Source organism: Camarhynchus parvulus, chromosome 9 (genome assembly GCF_901933205.1).
Source record: "Camarhynchus parvulus chromosome 9, STF_HiC, whole genome shotgun sequence".
Classification (NCBI taxonomy): Eukaryota; Metazoa; Chordata; class Aves; order Passeriformes; family Thraupidae; genus Camarhynchus; species Camarhynchus parvulus.
In genome coordinates, this window is record NC_044579.1 from 4,269,058 (window position 1) to 4,287,886 (window position 18,829).

Consider the following 18,829-nt stretch of genomic DNA (forward strand, 5'->3'; position numbering starts at 1 on the left):
TGGCTAACTGTAGCCTTCTCATGAGATTAAATAAAAATAAAAAAATCATGCTCTGTGCCGTGGTGTTCTGATGGATACACCCTCCTGGCATCAGCCCTGGCTTGCCACCAGTCAGTACATTTGAGACTTCTGTTCACCTTGAAGCAAAACATGCAGCTATACAACAATGCAAATAGGGGATTATTCAAAAACAAGTTGATCTCAGCCTCCTAGGAGACATGGAAAGGTCACAGAGCAGGCTGCAGAATATTTTCCCAGCCTTCCTCAAAAATATTTAAACTTACATGATTTCTCTATTTTAAGGCCTTCTCTGAGGCTTCTTCCCAAAAGTTCTGAAAAATAATCAATTAAATGAAACCGCTCTACAAAAAGAGGACACCTAAGGACAAGCAAGTGTGGGCAGGAAAATAGATTTCGGTGCTTCTATGAACTCTGGCAGCAAAGACACAGGCAGATGGAAGCAGCAGCAAGGGAGCTCAGCTGAGCAGAGCCTGTGCCCAGCAGGAGGATGCCCAGCAGTGCCACCAGCACCGGGCACCTCGCTCCAGACACAATTCCCATTCCTGGAGCTCACTGGAGCAAAGGGCACTGGCATGAGCATCCCCAGTGCCCATGGTGGGAGACACGGGGCTGGAAAGGAGCATGGAGGAGGATGAGGGATGTGGGAAGCAGGGCAGCCCCATGGCAGGGAGCTGCCAAGGCTGGCAGCAGCGATGCTGCAGGATTGCGCTCGCCCGGCTCGCACGGGAGCGGAGCTGCCTGTGACTCACAGCTCTGCACCACTCGGCCCTGCTCCCCTCCCCTCCCAACTGGCTTCAGCATTACATGTAGTATTATTATTCCTCTCTCCTTTCTTTGGGTTGTTTTTTTTTGCCTCACTGGCTGTTTCACTGCTCACCAAAATATCTTCAAGGAAGGGAGCTGCAGAGGGTGAAAGCCGACAGGGAACCTGCCAGCCCCAGCCCTCACAGCCACCATGGAGAAGCATCTGGGATGTGGACTTTTATTTTCCATCATTAAATCACAAACTCCTTGCAGGAGGTTTGCTAGTTCACATAATGCTGCAATAACAAATCAGGTTTTCACCTGTGTTTAATTCACAACACTAACCTGGGCTCTAAAAGCCTCTAATTTTTCCATGAGTTCCCAGCTAATGGGATGTCTCCAACCTTTCTAGTGGGTCCTTTGTTTAGAGACTCAAGTAATCTCTGGGACAGCCTGAAAACATACTTCTTGTCTCCTTTCACCTTAAAAAATAAAGATCTATAATATTTAATATTAAACGGAGTTAACAGAGCGAGGAAGACTAACTGCCAGTCCTGCTGATATCTATGGGAATGTGCCTACCCAGAAGTTGATGGGAACAGACCCACAGAGCTGCTCTCCAGGTACCAGAGCTCAGTGCAGATCTTTGGGCTGAGTCCATTATTTATAGGATGATTATTTAATGAAGATGGGGACGGACAGGATGCACCAAGTCATCACTAATGTGGCCACTGGTGTTGGCACAAATGTGCCAGGGTTTGAAAGTGCAATGCAGTGTAAATCACCCGTGTTCAGGGTTTGCATGCGATGCACCAAATCCCAGGTTATGGGAAGAGCCCACAGGTGGTAGCAAAGGTAAGAGTTCATCCTGAGCATACCATAGAAAGAGGTATTTGAAGCTGTTTGAGAGGAGGAGATGCCACCCATCTTTGACCAGTCAAGGGATGCAGCCTGGGCAGGCACACACACTGCTTCAGGTCCTACCCCCAGGCAGAAGGCAGCACCTGAAGTCAGCTGGGTAACTCAGTCCTGTCTCCCCATCTTGGCTGCTGGCAGAGGGGCTGATGAATAACCTTCAGGAAAAGTGGTTTGCCCCATTCCAACAACTTGTACAGGCCACAGACAGACACAAGGATGCCACCAGCAGAGCAGAATCAGGCCAGGCTCTGCAGAAAGGGGTTTGCTGCTCTGACTGAGCAGCTGCACTTTCCATGGTTAAGTTTTCATTCAGAAGCCAAAGCTACCCATACACAAAGTGAACTAAATCAGTTTCAACACTGAACCCTGTAGCACTACAGAGTCACCTTCCTCTGCAGAAAAACACTGCTCCTCACAGATGCCTTTGGCTTGTTGAGCTCTAAGGTGTGTCTGCATCCTCCATAAGAGACCACGAGCAGTGCCAGGCCCTGGGAATGCACAGATTGTGTGTGACGCCACCAAAAACTACCCTGGGTCCAGGTAATCTGTGTCCACAGCTGCCTGCTCACTCAGCTCCCTTTCATCCATTCTTCAAAGTCTCCCCTGATGCTTCTGAAAGTGATCTCGTTCCTACCCCGAGCCACTCAAATTTGTCGTCATCCATTCTGCACTCACACAGGTTTTCTCCTCTGCTGCTGAAGACAGACCAGCTCCTCCGCAGGATCCCAAGGCCTGCAGGGACCACAGCCAAACCTGCAGCTACCAAAGCTTCCTTTGCACTCTTTGCACCAGCAAGGGCTCTTTAGAGGATGGAGCATCTGCAAAGCTCATTCCCCCAGCTAACAGCCTTCTTCTTGGCACCAAGTGCTGAAGATGTGCTGAGACCTGTCTGGCTTTTTCAGCAGTGGTTTCCCTCAATACAGACCCCAAGGCCAGTTTTCCTTTGAGGACTCAAGGTCAGTCAGAGCTTGGGAGAGGCAGAGGGTGTCTGCTATAGGACAGTTTGTGCAGATACAGGGCACATATCTCAGCTGAATGGAGTAACCTGGATCCTTTGGTAACTGACTTGGGCTTACCCAAACACACCCCACAATCCTCACAGCTCAACCTCTTGGCTAAACCCAGTGTTTCCTGCTTCAGTTGCACCTCTGCTTTTTCCCCTGGGTGAATCCCTTTTCTTTCACAGCATTCTCTGCACTTCCATTCCTTTTTTTCCTACACTCAGCAGTAGATCTTGTGGTAGCCTCTAATGGTGGGCATCAATAAAACAAACCAGCCTTGCGAGTCTTTTGTTTTCCAGTCAGACATATATCTGCCTTCTCCCCCTCAGTACTATTTTCCTCTGAGCACCAGCTCAGCTGAGGGACTCCTGCATCACTGCTGCCAGGCTGACACCATTTAGATGGATGTTGTGGGGCCAGTCACCCCCGAGAGCTGCCTCACTCCTCCATCATTTGGAGGTGCTCATCTATTACAACCATTTCCCTTCACATTTCCCTTCACCACTCTAACAAATTATCACCATCCCTACCACATGCACTATATCTGCTACACATTTGTAGGCACCTCTGCTCCAAACAGTTTTATTAGAAGCCTCTGTACCCATTAAGGCCTGAAAGGATGAGTGCCAGTGGCCTTTTGTAGGTTAATCCACAAGAGAGCAAGAGAGTGCAAGGTATTCTGTCTATTCAAATTACTCATTTTACATTATAATAGTATGAATATTAATACTGTCCATTGAAAAAGTGTGTTAATTAGGACGCTGGCAGTTTTTTGGACCACTGCCACACAAAATAAGCACTCAGGGGTACGTGACTATTCAAGCCCACATCCCAAATTGCCATTTACCACAGTGGCACACTCAGTTCAAGAGCCAAATCACCAAAACAATTAACAAGTGAACAGCCTACAGAGGGTTAATATTACTTATTTTTCCTCTACTAATTTCAGTTATTCCCCTTCCTAGTAAAACAGTATTTAACCAAACCACAAATAATTTGCATAGCACACACGTGCTGGCTGCTGGGAGGTTTTCAAGCAAACAGAACAAATGCCTCATTAATAACTAAGTGCCAAGAAATGCAGAAATAATTTTGTACCAGACTACGAAAACCAAAGCAGTTTATTCTTCTGAGGCTTGCCTTGGATTAAACACTATGCTCCTTTGATAAGACTGGTTTGGACACATGAGAAAATGGAGGAGGCACGGTCCACATATGTACAAGAAGGACGCAAGAAACTTGGGAGGTTGGTGTAGTTCAGACACAACTTTTTTAAGCAGGTAAAGCTCTCACAAGCTCAGGGAGAGGCCTGGTCACTGGCACATTAATAGCACACAGATGATCTTTAACAGATATGATATTTCCCCTTTCCAGTTTCTGTTTCTATTTTTATCTGACAGCATGGATGTGCAATCTCCACTGCAGTCTGCTGATCTCAAGGCTAATCTTCGTTTTCTGCCAGCAAAATGAAAGGTCAGCTACAGACCAGACACCAGGAAGGCCTCCCAGATGCCTGGGTATTTATGGACCTGATAATCTGGATGTCAGTGAGCATCTTGCCACAGAGGAAGCAAGCAGAACTGCAGACCAGCAGCCCTGGGCACCGCTGATCACCACCAGGAAACCATCGAGGTTCCTCCAAATGCTTGAGTGTGCAAACACTCTTTTTTCCCACAATGGAACAAACCCCAAGCATTTTTAAGATTTTGCAAAAACAAGATTTGCACCAAGGGGTCCAATCTGAATGAAAACCTCCTAGGTTCTGGTTGGCTGTGGTGTTTTCCCAAGGTGCAGGAGAAGCACATTTGATGCCTTGGATCTTTCTCCTTCTGCTTCAGGGAAGGTGTTTTCCTTTGGGAACACTTTAAGTTGGAAACACAAATCCAAATTTCCCACCTGTGAAGCCACTGCCATACCACAGTTATTAAGGGTCAAAGTATTTCTACCCCTCAAAGAGGTTACAGCCAAAACCTATCTTCACAAATTAGGGTTTCTCAGCATTGTGAGACTGACAAAACTTAGTGCCATCCTCTTCAACACCTAAAATAAGCTAACTTTACCTCATACCCATCAGTCAACAGATCCACTTTCTCCTGCAGGACCTTCAGCAAAGCTTCCCAGCCCCATTTATGAAAGCAGAGACTTGAAAACATCTGCCCAGACACAATGACTTCATTTTTAGAAGCTCTTGGTGCCCTGACCCACAGTGTAAGTCAACAAAAGAATGAGGTCTGCCAGCATAGCTGCAGATCAGGTCCCCTTTTGCCTCAGTGTAAATAAGGCATCTAAAATTAAAGCAGACTCCTGCAAGTGAGGATGACCAGGGCCTCTGGTCTTTGCATTCCCAGCTTGACATATGGAGCTGCAGATGAGATTTTGCACGTGCACATACACACACAGGCTTGGCGTGAGAGAAAGGTTCAAACACAAAGAATTTCGGGCTCTTGAAGACCATCAGTTGGAAGCAGCTGCAGAAACCTTTGATAATTCCCTGGGTTACTGAGCACTTTGCTGCTTAAATCTCTCCCTGGCCAGAGCTATTGCCTGTCACCCACCAAAAGCTAATCCTCTTTTTCCTGATTTCATCTCTAACTTCTCTTTTCCCCCTCTCCACACAAGTGCAAAGCACCTTTAATCTTAATTTCAGATGTACTTCTCATGATGCTGCAGATGTGTTATCTGCCACTGACAGTATCTGCCACCTATTTCTCCTTAAAGGACACTGCTTGACCTTGTAACAGCTTCCATGCCTCCAGCTTTAGAGGCTGAGCCTTTCTGTTTGAATGGATCACAAGTAATCACTTTTCTGTATGCATTATTAGCAGTGAACCAACTACCCAGAGAGCTTCTGCTTTGTTGGTTTCCTCCCCCCTCCCCTCCAAATGCAGCATTTTTCCTGGGCAGAGACATATTATGGCAATTCAGACACTGACAACTGTGTAAATCACACCCAGGCAAAAGTTATTGATGACCTCATTCCAGTAAAGCATGAGATGATCAAGCTGCCCCACGGTATTTTGATCATCTGAGAACCCTGAAATTGAAAGTCGCAGGCTCCATTTTGCTTGGAAACCTAACAAAAGGCATTAACTGTGACAAAAGGCACTTAGAACATCTCTTAAATTATCTCATTTCACACCAGCAGTAACAAATACTCATTTTCCTTTATTAACATACTCTCCTTGCCCATAACCTCTCTCATTTTTCTAGTTTTGAATTAAAACGCTTTCAAGTTATTGATCCCTTCTGCTGAAATTCTCTCCTCCTGTTTTTATTAGCTCTTGTACACAGCCTAATTTGAGTGATATGAACAGTGCATCCAGCACAAGCACCTCTCTGGCAGACCTGTCTCCCAGGAGCTGATGTGATTAATCTGTGCCGTGCAAGACAAGTCACGTTCCACAGCCCCAGCTCCTCCACACTGCTGCTGTGCTCAGAATGCCACTCTCACACCTGTTATTAAATTATGTAATTACCTTATTTCTTCTCAAGTGCCTTCCCAAACAGGTTGTAGACAGTCACCAGTGAGGGAAGAAGAAAACTCAATACTGGGAGCATCTGCTGGAGCTTTCAAGAGCATTCATTTGCTGTTGCCTGTCACTGGATTTCTCCCCATGCCAGCTCAGCTGTGGGCTCCCCAAGCCCAAGAACATTCCCTAGCCCTGGAATAGTGCTGCAGGCAGTAACCAGCAGAGGCAAAGGCACACACTGCTGTGGCTGTGCCAGGAGCTGCATCCCGTCCCCAGGGATGCGGGATGCTCCCACAGCTGCCTGGGGCTTCTTGCACCCTCACTGGCAGGCACATTCCACTGCCCCCACTGGGTTTAAATCCATCTGCTGATGTACAGAGTCCTCCAAACACAAGCCCAGGCACTGTGTCACACGTTTAGGGCTCTTTCTAGAAGAAAGATGACAGATTTGGAGGAAGAAGAGTGATCTTAGACACATGGCACAGCCCAAAATTGTGCCCTCTCTGAGCCCTTTGGCTAATCCCCTTAGCCAGGTGCCCTCTGGAGCTGCTGGCACCACTCTGCAACCCTGCATCTGCATGGGAAAAGCACCAAATTTCCTGGGCCATGCCAAGTTTGAGTTACTGTGGGCAGATGCAAGTAAAAAAGACCCAAACCAAACCAAATCAAATCCCCAAGATTGCCACAAGGGAATAAAAGGTTGGAAGATGGAGGTGGTGCTGTAGTGCTTACCTTGGGTGAGCAGATGTGTTGTGCTTTCTCTGCACAAGGATAAATGCCAATGATTCACAGAGCCTGAGTCAGCCCAGGCCACAGACACACAAATGGCTTGAGAACCAGCTCTCCCTCAAGCCAAAAGCTGTAACCTGGCTCTCCTGGGGCTGCACAACCCAGCAAGCCAGCACAGCAAATCCATCTGCAGTGCAAGGAGTTACAGGGCAGAGGGCATGAAGGAACAGTGCACCCCTCCACATCCATGGTGGCTTTTAATGGCTGAACAGTGACAGACCTTGAACCCAGCTGCTCCTGTGGGGGCTGAACTCCATGGACAGCATCACTGCTGAGGGACAGCCATGCCCTGGACCACTGCCCAGCTGAGTGACCTCCCTGTGATGCCCACCCCTCCCTCCAGCCCCCAAATCGGTGTGGATGCTAAAGGCAGAGTACCTCCAAACCACACCATGACTATCCCAACAGATGCTGGCTTTTGTCAGTTTTTAAACTGACAAAAATATATATACATTAAAAATACTGGAGGAGTTCTTTCAGCAGGTGTTCAAGGGCCCAGCTCACTGCTGGGCTGCTGCAGGATTTTCAGTTGGTGCTGAATGTTTCCTGTGACCAGCACTCACCCCCTGGATGCTGTCCTTCAGTGCCACGGGTCAAAACTCATCTGCATTTTGGGCAGTTTCATGACTACAGCAAACAATGTTTCTGCAGAGTCCAAAAATGTCATCTGACATTGTGTTTCAGAAGCCTGTTTCTCTAACACAAGATTTCCATCTTCTTTGGCAAACTACCCCTTGTGTTAGCCTTATTGGCATTCACATACACAATTCACAACTCATCTGGAACAGGCTATTTACAGAAATTCTGCTGAACTGGCTGTCTTTCTATTAGTTATGTAGAAAAGGTTTGGCCTTGATCCTGGACCTGCTGAATAAAAGTGTGAAAGGGAAAATCTCTGAAGTCCAGGAATGCAGAGGCATTTCCACTGGTGCTGCCCATTTCAACTACAGTCATAACTGCTCTAAAAAAACAAGAGACTAATGGCAAGTCCAGTGGAATCTGCAATTTTTCCTAAGCCCTGATGACTGCTTATATTGAATTTCTACCTCTGGAAAACAAAGATGCATTTCTAGCTTTTCCTGTTGTCAGTGAGAGCTTCTGACTCTGAAGAGGTTTTTATGTCCCAAGTGGGGACAGGGGAGGTTGGCTGGAGACTTCCGAATGCTCAAGTTACTGAATGAGGCATCTTATCCTCAAATAAGGTTTGGCTCAGGGAGAAATTACAATACCAAGGAAAGCCTTATAAACTGCAAGATATGCTGGAAATCTCTCATCTTTTCAAAGGGGGATGCAAAGCAAGAAGAACAGAGTTAAGCTGGAAGGATGAAATGGCTCCCTGTCCCCATCTCACCCTGCTGGCCCCAGAGACCAGAGCAGGAGAGATGTTCATCTCTCCCAGCACATCTGCTTACCTCTGTTTCCTTTGCCATTGAGGCTGACACGTTCAACCTTTCCTCAGCAACACCCACAGTAAGTTTGGGGCTTTTTAAATGCAAATCAACACTGCCACACAAGACTCTGACCTGAATGCAGGCACAAAGCCCCACAGCCCAATGCCCTGGTCATTACACTATAGTCAGAAAAAAAAGAAAAAGGAGCATTTACCTACACTTTAAAAGCACTGCCCTGCTCCAGTGGAGAGCAAAAAAAGCTTGAGGAGGGAAGTTAGAGAACACCAGCAATCACTGGGACATCAGTGCGCAGGTCTGGAGCCCAGCCCAAGGCAGGTGACTGTGGGCTGGGATGCTCCACACCCCAGGGTGAGCCCTGGGCACAGGGAGAGGAGGCTGTGGCACCTGACAGGACTCTCTGGGCTGGATCACCTCAGCTGGTGCTAACAAAGGCTCAGGTTCCCCCACATCCCTCTCCAGCTAACTGCAGCTCTGTCTGCAGCCCAAGCTGACCTCCTTCCCAGCCACCCACACACCAGCTGAGATGGGCTGGAGACAAGGGCATGTGAGGATGGAGCTGGGCTTCTAGCCACACACTTCTTGTGCACATTTCAACACAAGAATTTAAGACACCTAAAGACACACAAAAAATAGGAAGACTTAAACAAAACAAAAAAAAATTTACACCAATCTGCCATTCTTATGCAAGAAGAGGAGAAAAATCCCACAACATTTGGAAGCAGGCTGTGTTTGCTTGGCACTTTCCATCTTTAGGTAATTAGTGTAAAGGGCTTCCCAGGTAAACCTAAGAATAAAGAGCAGATTTGAAGAGAGGCACCATTCTCTCTGCAGTGAGCCTTCAAAGCAGAACCAGGAGAAGCTGCAGAGCTCCAGCCAGCTCCCTGTAGGCATCACTTGCCTCCCAGTCCTCAGGGTCAGCCACGAGTCAAGCTGCATCAAAACTTGGAGCGACACAAAAAAGTGACAAGCGAGAAACGTCTCTGAAGACAAAACACCACAGCATTTGCAAAAGCTTCAAATCCACAGCCTGGACCAGCGTTTACAGCTTGCTGCTCCTCCTATTCCCTTCTCTAAAAAGCATCTTCCTAGCTGAGAGTGGCACCTCCAGAGCTGGGAGGAACAAAAACACCTCCCAGCTCCAAAACCTATTTTTCAGTGCTTCTCTCGGTTGTTTTCCTCAGCTGACCTAGCAGCAGCTGCTCTACTTGCTCCTCTGGGAGTCAGCCTTGCTCCCAGCATTTTGTTTCCAAAATGCTGGTGCAGAGGCACTCAGCCTCCCCATGGCCTCAGAGATGGATTTCCAATGCTGGTACCACCCAGCAGCTCCCAGCTCTGCCCCCCAAACCACCCCAGCGTTGCTCTGTTTCTGATTATATCGGGAAAGGGGCAAGGACAGGGATGGGAAAGAAAGATGGGAAAGGAGGCACTTAGCAAAGGTCACTGGAGAAGTCCACAGCAGTGAGGTCCTGGCCCCCAGCTCTCTGTGCACTGCACCAGGCTCCAATCCACTAAAAGAGCCTGTTACTTCTTAAAATACAATATCCAAGTTTACATCTGCTAAAAACAGCAGGTATCAGCTTCTGCTGAGAGCAAGAAGCTCCTCACCAGTCCAGGGTTCCCATTAGAGGGATATAACCCAAAAGCAAATGTGTTTTGTAGCCCACCCAAGCCTTATAGCACCCACCAGCCACAGCCACACCCTTGTAGAACACTGCTGGTAAGATACTACAGTGAGCAGAGCAGTGGGAGCTTCAGCAGAGGAGAAGCCACCCCTCCCAGAACAGAGAGTGCTGCTTTCACACGCAGTAACCCCGATTCTGAAAGCTGGCTCTTCGCTAAACACCTCCCCCAAACTGCACCCTCACCTCTCACTCTCAGTGCCCCCACAAAAGATCTGACAAAAGCCAAGTCTGAGTTCCCAGCCCAGGCATTCCTCTGGGACAGGAGAATGTGGCACTGGATGGATGAAGCTGCTTGCACAGAGCACCTTGTAACGCCACAGGCCAAGGAGAGGGCTCTCCCTCTGTCCCTATCCATGCCTGGCACCCACACAAATGGCACTGCAGACCCAACCACCACATTCCCCACGCCTTGCAGCACCACTGACTTTACTTGGCATCTTCAAAAGCAGCTTTTTTAACCCTAAGACATTGCAGATATTTTTTTTTGGTCCTGCAAAGCTGTGCAGTATTTAGAGAATCAGAGCAACTAGCAATGCAAGGTAGACTGGACAAATGTCACTCCACAGACACATCAATCTGCTCCTGACCTTCACCCTGCCCTTTCCCTTCACAAACTCAGCAGGGACGGAAAGGGAACAGAGATTTAAAGGGAGGCAATACATAGACATTTTTAATCACCTTTTATAACCTGCCTTCTCCAGGACTGAAAAAGCACCTTTCCCTTACATTATTCAGAAAGCAGCAAAGCTAATGTGACATATTGGTGTGTAGGTGTGTGGGGGTTGGTTTCTTGTCGGGGGGAGGGAGGGCTGAGGGCTCGCTCTGTGTTTCAGAGAAATGAAGTAGCACAAGATGTACCAGTTGCTCTGGTAACAAAGCTTTTCCCTTTTTTTTTTTTTTTTTCTAAATAAGAATGAAGCATCATTTTAAGCATTTTTCAGTTCAGACTTCCTTGCCTGCATGGCAAAAACAAATCTGCATTTCAGAAACACACACACTCCATTTGAGTCAGCGTGGAAAGGACCTTCTCCTCCAGAGCTACTATAACATCGTGGGGAAGCTGATACATTGAGGTTGCCCATTTTCCTTCTGATAAGGCTACAGGAGTTATCACACATCAGTACTCCAGCCCAGCTCCTTCCTGCAACCCAGAAAGAGCTGGGAAAAGCCCAGCACCACCTGTGAGGTGGTGCCTGTGGAAGCAGTGAGACCCCAGCCCTGGTGAGCATCCCCACACAGCAGCACCATCCTCTCTGCTGGCACACAGAACCATCCCAGCAGAAACAGTGGCTTAATATTTAATACTGGGCTTGTCATACAGAAGGATTATAAAGCAGCTTGTAAGTCTTGTAAATCCTTTCCACACTCAGGCCATCCCTGACCTTGAAGGTGATGAGCAGCCAGTGCCCGCCCACAAGGGTCTGTGTGTGGATGTGGATGTGAGCGTTCCAGCCAACACCAAAACCATCCCAGGGGAAGGAAGAGCCTGGGACAGGGCAGGGTGGGCAGACACAAAGTGCTTCCCTGCCTCAGTCCCCTGGAGCAGGCTCTGAGAGCAGCACCAAACCATGGGGAAAGCCAGAAGCTTCCCAGACCAGAGGGACCAGCAGAGCACGAGGAGGGATGGCTGCACACATTCACACACGGGTGGTTACACTCAGCCTGCACCAAAAGCAGCCTCTGAAGAGCTTGAAAACATAAAAAAAGACCCAAAGCTGAGGATACAACACCAGAACCACCAATGCCCAAGTCACACCCAACAACATCACAGTTCATTTTATAAACATGAAGGTGGGAAAAGAGAAATGCTCGCAGTGCTCCTTCAAATGCAACAGCTGTCTAGGGTTAGAGCTGCTTGTTTAGCCTGCAGGATGATGGGGCTCTGAATTCCTTCAGCAGCCTGTGAGTGGGGGCACCAGGTGCCCTTGGTGTACACAGGACCAGCACCCAGCACATCAGGCCAGGTGTTGGGACAAGGGTGTGTGGCAGCACGACCTGCTCTGCAGGCACTGGGGTGCACACTTCAGTCTGGCCTCTCCAGCAAGGCACAGCAGTCAGTGTGCAGCAATAAAAGCTGTGTATGTAAACTACAGTGAATTCTTTGCAGCAACAATCCCCAGGAAATATTAATTTTGTGCAGCATGGTAGCTTCTTCCACACGGATAAAGCAGCAGAGATTAATTATCGAGCTATTGACCATCAGCCTTTCAGAAAGGGAGACAATAAACAAACTGATTAAAAACAATTACTGTCATTCTTCACTCAGGCTAATTACCTGAACTCCTGTTAATGACCCAGGAACCTGTAGAGTCTCTGCTCTCACCAGGGCAGATGCAAAGGCCCAGCACTCGATCAGCAGCAGCCAGACTGAGACAGATGTCAGGCAACTTAAAACACAGCACAGACTCCACTCTATTTTCTCATATCCACCCTCAAAAATAAGTTAAAGGAAAAAGGAGTCTTCTAAAAGTCTTTCTTTAGGATATTTACCTGCTACCCCACCAGCCTGCACTGGTGGAATGCCTGGGGATGCCAGGAGGAAGGATGCCACTGTGCATGGAGTGCACAAATAGCACCCAGGAGTGCAGGACACACATCTGCAAACTCCAAGACAACACTATCAAACACAGGCTTGTGCCTGGGACATTCCCCCAGGTTTGTCTCAGCAACCAAATTGTCCCAGCAGTCCTGCTGCTCCCAGCTCTCCAGCAACAGGTGACTTGGATTTCAAATATTTTATTTACTTTCAAATACCCCCACACCTCAATATCTCCACCTACTAGGTCAAACCTGGGCATTTGCCTCCAGGTGGATTGGCCCTGACTTCTGGCAAATACCAGCTGGGCAATAAGTAAGTCCTGACTAAAGACCCTGGGATGCATTTCTTCAGTCTTTTCCCGTGTGTATTTTACCCCAGACAGACAGACAAGCATACTAAAACAAAAAGCAATTGCAAAAACCACATTGCCTTCAAACAGCTGCCTCACTTGGGCTGGCAGAGGGCTGCAGAGGTGCTGCACCTGCCCTGGGGTGGCTCCCAGGGGTGATTCCCTGCCCTGCCCCATCAGGTGGGGAAGGTAAAGCAGCTCCTTGGAGGGGCACAGCTGACACGGGCGGCACGTGGATCCCACACACTCTAAATTAGAGCACAGCCTATTGCTGATAATAGCTCGCTGATTATATGGCATTTACCAGATAATTAAGCAATCAATAGTTATTGTGCAGTTACAGAGGTGCCCACATACTCTATATCTTGTATCCTGTAAAATAAAACCTTGCTGGAGCTGTAAATGGAGAGCCACATCCCAGGGAACCAGGCAAAGCAGCACTTGGCATTAATGACCGCTGTCCGCCTGGCACAGTGGGGAAGGAGAACGTGAATACATAATCTCAACATCATTTACTTCCATGTTGTAAAACACACAAGATGAGAAGTACAAAGGTTACCATCTGATCTATTACCTGATTTTTTTTTTCTCACTACTGTGAAGGCATGCATCAAAATCCTTCCTGGCTGACACCATCCACAGGCCATGGCTAAGCCCATAAAAACACTGGGGGATTGCTCTGGTTTTCCACTTACTCCATGCACAGTAAATGGATGTGTACCCAAGCTTTGCACCCATCCACTGGACAGGTATTTCTGAGAAGCCCAGTATCCTTTTCCTTTGAACCCTTCTATTTATTGGTGCTGGACACCCCACTGGTTGTGGCCCTGATCTATCCAGGCAATCTAAGCACACGCAGTATTTTAAGGAGTATTTGTTTGCTCTCATGCAGAGTAGAAATAAACAGCAATAATAATGTTCTGGGACATAAAAGCAGCATTCCCTCACAGTTTAGATAATGCTCTGAAGAGTCCTAGTGAGTTTTGTGTTTAGAGTTGCTTTCAGCCATCAGCTAAAAACCAGTGAGGCAAAGGCTTAATTCCCCAAATCCAACTCATTGTATTTCTAATAGTCATTTCCTTAAATACCTATAACAAAAATAAAATCCAAGGACACAAAAATTCACTACTGCAACAATGTCTGGCACAGAAGCTAGCAAGTTCTCAGTCTTTCATCAAAACCAGTTTACAATCTGTAACATTAGATGCAGGATTATTAGAAAATAAAGAAAAGCTTCCAATTCAATTAGAGAGATAAATCATCACCAGTGCAGTCCCTCATTAAAATAAAAATTGAGCTATTCACAGGAGATTGTTAAGCAGCGAACAAGGAATGTTATTTCTCTCTGCATTTTTCCAGAGTGAGGAGCTTGTGGTTGGGGTTAGAGAAGTGAGAGCAGAGCAGGTCACTGCCGAGGGCTCCTGCAGTGCCCAGGTGTCACTGGGGTATGGCCAGAGCTGGGAAGAACCAAAGGGATATTTTAACCTGCTGCTCTGAGCAAAGGAAGACCTTTACTTGAAAATACAGAGGTCAAACAGAACCCATGGCCTTTGCCTCGAGCACAAGGCTCAGAAAACAAGGCTTTGATTCACAGGAGCACAGTGAACCACCTGAAAGGGATCTTCAAACCATGACCCAGAAAGCAGGATCAAAGCAGCAGCAGCTGCATCCCGGTGCACAGGCCCTGGCAGTGGTGCCCTCCTTCTGGGAGCTCTCAGGGCGCTCCAGGCTTGGCCAACACAGCTCTCCTCCCACGAGCAAGGAGAAGGCATGTGCTGTGCCAGGGGCTCCCCAGCCTCTCCAACACAGCAGATGCTGAGGCTCCATGAATCCCTGCTCTCTGAGGGCTCCTGTTACTGTGGTACTCCCAGACACTTCTCAGGCTCCTCAACCTGCAGGGCTGTGAGATCATTCAGCTGTAAGAACATAACCATGCCCTTTATCCCATGGGATCGTTGGGAAGTCTGCACCTTGCACATTTTCTCCCCAGGTCCTGGGCAGGCCAGCTGGTTCTCACCAGGACACCTGCAGTCTCCAGCACAAACGTGGCCATGCAGCAGGGTCAGACATTGCTGCTATATCAGATTTTCTAGGGGAGACATCATCCCCTGCCTGGAATAAACATCTCACTTCCGCCTCTTTCCAACAGCAAAGTTGCTTTTCTTGCTTCAGAGAGGGACCAGCCATGAGAAGGGGGGGTGATGCTCGCCAGGTGACTGCTCCTGGCTGAGAGCACAGGGGTTGGACCTGCAGAGCTCGGCCTGGCAGCCAGCACCAGAACCCAAAAACACAACCAGAGGTGCAACACTCTCTAGGAGGGCAGCAATGGTGCCCCTCAGGTAACACAGCACAGAGGGGTAGGTCACCATCCTTGCAGGGAATTAACAGATGTGTAGATGTGGCACTTAGGGACATGGTGGGCTTGGCAATGCTGGGTTATTGTCTGGAACTCAATCTTAAAGACCTTTTCCAAACTGAATGGTTCTGTGAACAGTCCAGCCCTGCCTGAGAAGGGTTTGGAAATGGCAGTGGAACAACCATCTAATTACAGAGGACGCTGCTCCTAGGTATGGATCACTTCTAAGGGCTGATTTAGAATGGAGCCAGAAGGTCTGTGTGTCTTGAAAGTTGATCCATTTGTTTTGCTGCAAGAGATAAATACAGCGGTGGTATCTGGAGAAAAAGAATGGCAGAGATCTTATTTCCACGCTGGCTTTTAGGGTGGGACACCATAAACAGTTATGTATGTTTTATATCAAAGTCTCCTTTTGTTTATAGAGCGTGTGCTACTCCAGGACTCCAGCTTAGGAGAGCTGTGAAGTCAGGCTTAGCCTGAGCTCATACCTCAATAGTTACTAATTTGGTTTGGACAGCAACGTTTTCCCCTCCACCCCCGTCACCATCCCGTCTGGCACCGGCACCACGTGAATCACACCGAGGACAATCCAGTGACTCCAGCACGTTAAAAACAGTTAGGAGGAGGATTTTCCCCTTGTACAGCACGGGGAAAAGGAACACAGAAACCTTCAGCCTACACTTGGGACATTTCTGGGTGGGTTTTTTTTCCCCTTTGAGGTAACACACAGAAAGAACTGAACCCAGCAAGAGGAAACCCGATCAGCTGAGCCACACAACCAGCAGCACCAGCTTATTTCCCTTTTTTGCTCTCCACAAAAACACACGACGCTTTGAAAAGGCTGTTACAGGCACATAGTTTCCACGGATTGTTAGAAATATGAACCAGTTAAAATTAGGTCACCTTCCACCGTTATTTTAGCAGCTGAGAAGAAAAACAGTTCAGACGAGAGCTCCCATGGCAGGGAGCACATGGTGGGAAAACAATGAATACCAGAGGGGAAGGCTCTCTGGAATATAACCTTGATAAGAACAGCTTTGGGGTGGGGTGGTTTTTCCTTTGTTTTTGTTATTTTTTTTAAATCTGTTTCAGTTCAAAAATTCACACATTTAAAACTCCAGAAGTCCCAGTTCATCTTCGGTTCACTTCAATCCCTTGATCCTTCTACTGATAGGATTAGTCTACAGCAGCAGGAGGATGGGGGAATCTTGGCTCTTTGAACACCATTCTCTTCAGCAGGGGCAGCTTGCTGTCTTTTAGAGCATGACAAGCAAGAGCTGTGTCTCCAAAACCACAGAGTAGGAGCACATGAGTATATTCTTTTCTATAGTCAAAATGAAACACGGGCATGACGGGTAAACAGGATCTCTGTGTGCCCACACACGCATAGTACACGTGTACACAGCACTTGTGCCCACACACACAGGAGTTTCTTGGAGAATGAGGCCCAGGGGAGCTACTGACTCCCAGCAGAACCATAAAAGTTGGCAAATTCCTCAAGCAACCATGACAGGAAACATCCCCCCACCACATATAAACACAGATAACCCCAGACTTTGAAATAATTCAGTCCCACCCCAAATGCAGAAGGAACAGTCCATAAAAAGACCCCACCAAGATAAAATCTGGAAATCCCCTAAGCTAAGAAGTGTTTGGGACAGGTGATACAATACAGCAGAGGGGCATTTCAAATATGCTTGTAAAGAAGTTCATGCTTTTAAAATCCTGCTCTCCACAGTCCCGTCACTATTCTCATCTGGCTTGCTGCTTCTAGATGTTTAGAAAAACTTAAAGCAATCCTACTGACTGTAACAGACACTTTAATAAAAACATTTTAATAGTATTTTTAATCCTGCAGCAGGTTGCTGCCAGTGGAAAGGATGGCAGCCAGCCTGTGTGCAAGCAGAGCACTAGACTGTAGCAAACTCATTTGGCAGACTATTGCAGCCGTAAACTCAGTTCTTAGATGAGATCGAGATTTAGCTATTAAAGCACAGACTTCTCACTCCCTCCTCATCATCTAATCAATAAAAAGCAACTGGGGAGAAAGGGGGAGAAAAAAAAGCAATTCATTTTCTTGTGACAGTTTCAGAGCTAATGTGAAATGCTTATTGTAAGAGCTCTGTGTGCTACACGGTGCTTGCACACAAGACCAAAGGGTCAGAGTTCAGCAAGGCTCCTTGTCAGGTTTGAAATGGTCAAAGCCTAGTCAAGGTCATGTGCTGGGATGTTCCATGTTCAACACACAGCCAGGGCAAACAGCATCACTTCAGCTGGAACTCTTACCTTATAGACCTGCCCGTAGGTACCATTGCCAACGAGCTCAACCAATTCAAAGATTCCTGCGGGATCCTAGGAGAAAAGAGAAAGAATGTTAAATAAGCAATATTTATAGACTTCTGAAAAAATAAATGTTTGATGAAGATCAACATTTTTCTGACAAGGGTTTTGAGTGGTTTTCAGGCAGACCAGGGATGGGAATTACAGGGACAATGAGCAGAAGTGTGGCACTGTCCAGGTGACAGTCCTGTGTGGGCAGCCCCAGCACTGTGGGCAGCACAGACCTGCCAGGTGCTGCCCACCTCCAGCACCTGGGCTGGGAGATGCCAGGCAGGTGTCTGTGAGTGAGCATCCATGCATTTGACTGTGATCTGCTCAATCTATGAACACTCAGTGCATGCTTTAAATGCAACAGCAAACATTTGCTGTTAAAAGTTAGCTTTTCTTATGCATCAGCTTTGGAATAAAACAATCCAACTGGCAGGGTGCCATTCTGGGGCTCAAAGCAGGGGTTTCCAGGTCTGTTCCTGAGGTCAGCAGCTTTAGTGTTACTTGGTCTAAAGGTCATTTTTGGTTTGGTGCACCCTGGCTGCTGACATCCCAGTTTGCCAGTTGAGATGAGCAGCTCCAAGGCAATGCTATATGAGGACACAACACCTTGTAAAGGTGGCAACAAAGCAGGAAACCCCGTTCCCACACCCCCCTGCACTTGGCGTGTGCCCAGCCAGGGGAAGTGCAGTCACATACACGTGCACCAGCACAGCCCAAAGATGATACAAACAGTGAGGTACGAGGGAGGGTGGAGAAAGAAAGAAAGAAGGAATAACCATTGCTGCTATTTTCTCCTCTGGATGGGTTTTCCCCTTCCAGAGGCTTTATTATACTCTCCTGCTCCTCCTCCTTTTCCTGTACTCATCACTCCAATTTTGGAGAGCACAATCCCCCTGGAAGCTGGCAGATGTGGAGGCATCCTGACATCCCAGGGGTCTGTGTGTGACCTTGCCTCCCACACCACCACCCATCCTCATCCTCCCTGCTGGGGTTAGTTGAGCTGCTGGATGACTTGGCATCCCAGTAAGCCCAGGGATACCAGCTCCCAGGGATACCTCCCAAGGAGGATCAGCCAGCAGCACTCCTGAGGAGAGAGGAGATGGACACCCACCACCCTGTTACGGACACAGAGGTTTCATTCATTACAAAGCTGCATGAACTCAAGATGCTTGTGGGTCCAAAAGTCAAACACTGGATCTTTGTGAGAAGCTGAGAAG

The 18,829-nt window shown here is 47.7% G+C and overlaps 1 protein-coding gene across 5 annotated transcripts in view; it reads right to left on the reverse strand.

The window, feature by feature from the left end:
- Positions 1–18,829, reverse strand: part of TNIK (TRAF2 and NCK interacting kinase) — a 147,516-nt gene that overhangs the window by 103,002 nt on the left and 25,685 nt on the right. For all 5 annotated transcript variants that reach the window (XR_004060948.1, XR_004060950.1, XR_004060949.1 and 2 more), the window contains exon 2: positions 17,568–17,633. Coding sequence is in view for 1 of the 5 variants with exons in the window: in XM_030954010.1 (XP_030809870.1) it covers positions 17,568–17,633 (66 nt within the window). In the remaining 4 variants the exon portion in view is untranslated. The remainder of the gene's footprint in view (positions 1–17,567; positions 17,634–18,829) is intronic.